The sequence below is a fragment of the Nanorana parkeri genome, unplaced genomic scaffold (genome assembly GCF_000935625.1).
Source record: "Nanorana parkeri isolate BGI_ZX_2015 unplaced genomic scaffold, ASM93562v1 scaffold1401, whole genome shotgun sequence".
In the NCBI taxonomy this organism is placed as follows: Eukaryota; Metazoa; Chordata; class Amphibia; order Anura; family Dicroglossidae; genus Nanorana; species Nanorana parkeri.
In genome coordinates this window covers 427,630-432,298 of record NW_017307669.1, presented here as the reverse complement: position 1 = coordinate 432,298, position 4,669 = coordinate 427,630, and the positions used below count along the sequence as shown (strand labels likewise).

At 44.0% G+C, this 4,669-nt stretch overlaps 1 protein-coding gene across 1 annotated transcript in view; it reads right to left on the bottom strand.

Annotated features, from left to right (window-relative positions):
- Positions 1-486: 486 nt before the first annotated feature.
- RSBN1 (round spermatid basic protein 1) overlaps positions 487-4,669 on the bottom strand; it is a 54,004-nt gene continuing 49,821 nt past the window's right edge. The window contains exon 7 of the mRNA XM_018569805.1: positions 487-998. Coding sequence (XP_018425307.1) covers positions 627-998 — 372 coding nt within the window. The 3' untranslated portion in view covers positions 487-626. The remainder of the gene's footprint in view (positions 999-4,669) is intronic.

Below are 4,669 nucleotides of genomic sequence, written 5' to 3'. Positions count from 1 at the left end.
AAGAAGAAAAAAAAAAAAAAAAAAGGGGGGGGGGGAGGGGGGGAGAGAGATACTTACATATGTCTGGAACTATAGTACCAAATTAAATCTGCATAAAAATAAACCTATACACACAGCCTGTAACGCTGTAAAGCAGTCTGGTGGACCTAGCAGGTGTACAAAATTAGATCCGATAGTTCATGGAAATTCAAATGAGTTGTGCCATTTACAAACAAAAACCCCCACACAAAGGAAACAAGTGCTCAATCAATAGTCCATCTTCCTACAAGTCATGAATTCAGACTCACTGCAGATTTGGAAAGAAACCATGTACATCCAGGTTGTTATGAAAGTGATATAGCCACATTAACAAATGATGATAGGTAAAAGTGCTTCTTATTTAACCCCCAAACCTTTTAAAAGGTTCATGAGATTGAAAGACCTTTACAAAGGTAACATTGCTTCTTGACATCGAGCTGCTTCGGGTTGTGGTTCACTGCAGCTCTCATAGAAGGTTATGAAATTGGTATTTGGAAATTACAGGAATGAAGTCAGTACGTTATAAAACTATAACTTCACATCAAAATTTAAAAAATAGGCTTAAGAAAGAAAATAGAATACAAAATTAAATTTTCCCAATATCATAGCTACAAATCTGACTGGTGAGTGTGAAGGCTTTGTGTTTGTGTGGAAGGAGTTGGTGCTACAAAAGGTCCTTGTGTTGTTATGGAGAGGGGAGTCTCCTCTGGCTCTATTTTTATATTGGTGGACTGAGTTTCTGGAGGAGTAACAATGGAGTTGCGGCCTGTTTCTACAGGCTGTCCCTCTTCTTTATTGTTGCTGTACTGCTTCAGCCTTATGTGCCATGCCAAACTGCACACCGCTGATACGGTTTTGAATTGGTGAATGACATTGCGAGGGATGAAATAGATGTCGTTGTCACATAACTGAATGCGTGCATACCGGATTCCCTCCCGCCGCATTTGGTTAAGTTTTGCTTCATCCACCCACTGAACACACTGGAAAAAACAAAAAAACAAAATTGAATAGTTGTTATTAAAAAAGGACAAGTAACAGCAGAGGAGATACAAAAAACAGTCTAAAGCCTAGATTCACATTTATGTGTTTTTCTTTAATGTATTGAAAATGATGGAAAAGAATGAAGATGTATGCATGTCTAATGTCTAGGGATGTATTGATACCGAGTATTTGGGAAAGTACTCGACTCCCAGCTTCCTGATTGGCCAGAAATCCGCCTCCATGCTTTCTCGTCACCTAGTGATGGCTTCCCGGCTAATCAGAATTGTCAATTACATGCTGCCCGATAACCACCCCGTACCTAAACGGCCAGACAAGAGCCTTGTAGATGCGGGTAGGAGTCTTAAAATGTCCCTCCCCGCCCGCACTCGTGCGCGACGCCCAACACACACACAGGAAAATGGTCAAAAATGTAAACAGCTAGTGATAGCTGTTTACATACAAGCATCACAGCGTCTGTAGAGACACCAAATCAATTGTATTAGGTGCGGGTGTGCCTGTTGTGTCGCACATGTTACTTATCACCGCGAACATCGGAGTAAGAGTAATAATTTTAGGGCCATTAATCATGATAACCCTAAACTGATGAGTGGTAAAAGCTTTTAAAATTGTCGTCTAGGACCAATTTTGGGTGTGGTCGTGTGCAATTTTAATGTTTGACATGTTTGGTGTCAATTTACCCGACGCGACCCCATCTTTAATATTTAACCAAAAAAATTGGGCCGATAACATTTAAAAAGGGAAACAGATTTTTTTTTTTTCCAAAACTTACGGTACTTTTTTGTTACATAGCAAAAAATAAAAACCCCAGTGGTGATTAAATACCACCAAAATAAAGCTCTATTTGTCCCCAAAAATGATATAAAATTAATTTCAGTACAGCGTTGTATGACTAAGTAAATGCCAAACTACTGCAGCTCTAAATACTGAAAAATGGCCAGGACAGGAAGGGGAGTTAATGGAGTAATGTCATCAAGTGGTTAAAGAGACTTACTATATCGATATTCTATACCGAAAAACCGGTATCGGTGCATCCCTACATACAAAGTGCGGTGCACATGCATCATAAATGCACAACAATGTTGACATATTTTTGACAGGTTTACACTAGTGATGCCACAAATATTTCAGCCCCCCCCAAAAAGGTACTATGGGCAAAATGCAGATAGTACCAAAAAAACAAAAACAGCCAGAAAATGCAATGCATCTCCAGCACCTCCCCACTCGGCGTCGGCTGCAAGCTTTGGTCTGTGTCCCCTCTGCCGACACAGAGCTGATTCAGCTGCTGGCTCCCAGCGGGAGGAGGAGAAAGCGGTCAGGAGCCAAGCGGGGCAGAATGATACGGCAGGAGGGGGCGAGGCTTCAGGATCGGTAAACATGTTACCAATCCTTTGCTGCATTGCGTAAACACAGAGTGATCAATGCTGATCACTCTGTTTGTAAATAACGGAGGACATTATGAATGGGGAAATGGTAAATATTAACTATCTGCTCACTTTATGAATGAACAGGAAGCAGCTCAGTACAGAGGCTTCCTGTTTATTGAGTGCTGGGGCTGCAGAAAAAAAAATAAAAAATACCTGGACAATACAGTAAAATGTTGAAATTTCAGGCTAAAAATGTAATGTCGGTACACCCTTAGGTTATACCAAATTTCATAGAGAATGCATCAGGGGGATAATTGCATAGCAGTGAATTGTCCCTAATTTGTGTGTTCGTTGTGATGGGAGATGCGGATCGTGGGTTACTTTTGATGTGGGTTTGTTCTCCTCATTCCTTTATGTTTGTACTTTATATGAAAATGTGCTCAATAAAAACTTATTGCAAAGAAAATATTTGGGCTTTAAATAGGCTTTATCGCAACATATTTTATGATAAAATTAGCTAGTTGTATTTTTGTGCTAGTTGAAAATATGATAGTTTGAGCTGCCATTCGGAATGGCCACTACCTATCACAGCTCCGTCACTACACCCAGACAGCAACGACCCCGCAGCGCCGGAAAGCTGACCCCCACTGTCTCCGAGTGAGGGTAACTGTTCCAGCATAAAAGTGGGTCCTTATTTGGTTTGGCCAGTAGAACTAGGTGCCCGTCATACATGGACGGAGGGAGGATCTCTGCACTCCAACAGGCCTCGTATAAACTCAGTATTCTGGGCACTATATCTTCAGGGTATCAATTGTACCATTCCGCCGGAAACCCATATGGGCCCGGAGATTTGTTGTTAGGGAAGGAACCTATAGCCCCCATGACCTCTCGCTCCGTGAAGGCACCCTCCAAAAACTCTCGGTCAGGCTGGCTCAGCTGTGGCATGTCTACCGAGCCTAAAAGTGTATCCAGGAGAGCGACATCATACTCGGGCAGCTCTTTGTATAGGGTCTCGTAGAAGGTGACAAACTCTTGGAGGACATCACCCAGATCAGTTTTCAATGAACCATCTGAGGTTCGGATACAGGGGATCACGGTCTGGGCCCTCTGATCTGCTACTAGCATCGCCAGAAGTTTCCCATTTTTGTCACCCTTCTCGTACAGTGCCTCCCTCTGCCTATTAATGATCACCTGGGTTACAGATTCATGGTGGAGTAAAAGCTCTCTGCGGACCCCTAGCAATTCCTGAAGCGTGTCCGGGGACGGAGCCATCGCATGAGCAGCCGCGGAGTCGGCCTCCCTAGCTTGAAGGTGAGAGAGGTCGAACTGAGCAACCGACTTAGCGTGCTTAAATCACAGATATGTATTCCCCTCTAGTGGTGGCCTTAAATGCATCCCAAACAACAAACTCAGCAGCTGTATTTTGATTTATGGACCAGAAGGGTAGACAGGCGAGGCCTCAGCGATGCTCCCACCGTATCATTAGACAGCCAGTCCTGTGACAGCCGCCACGAGTGCGGCTGTCTTCCTCTATTACCCAAAAGACGGACAGAAAGCGGCAAGTGGTCGGAGAGTCCCCCGGGCAGATATGTGGAGTCTAGGACCTGGGCCAGTAGTGCGTCATTCGCGAACGCCAGGTCTAACCAAGAAGAAGAACCGGAAACATGCGATATGTAGGAATATGCTTTGGCATTCGGATGCTTCCAGCGCCAAATCTCGGTGAGGCCCGCTGTCTCCGCCCAGTCCCTCAATGAGGTATTAACCGTCCTGTGGGGGTTGGACGCATCTAAGGAATAATCAAGTATGTTGTTGAAGTCCCCCGCCACCAGTATCCGGGAGGGGGAGTAAGGGGCCAATTTCTCTAAAATTGCATACAGCACCGTTCCCTAGAACGGGGGTGGAATATACACATTTACCAATGCAAAGGACTGCGACTGGTGTTCCAGCAGCACTACCACATATCTACCCTCAGGGTCAGTTATCACATGGTTAATTACACATGGACAATTATTGTGCAGCAAAATAGTCACCCCTCTTGCATAAGAGGAGTAGGTGGCATGAAAAGCTCTCCCTATTCACCTCCTCTGCAATGCCAAAACCTTACTTCCCAACAGGTGGGTTTCCTGCAAAAAAACCACTTGAGGGTTATGAGATTGAAGAAACCAAAAGGACCAAGGCCCTTTTAACCCTTTCGCTGCCAAGCCCTCCGGAACATTTTTCAAATCAGCTGGCCAAGCCATTTTTGAATTTTCTGCAATTTTTTCCTATTGATTTGATTTTCAACT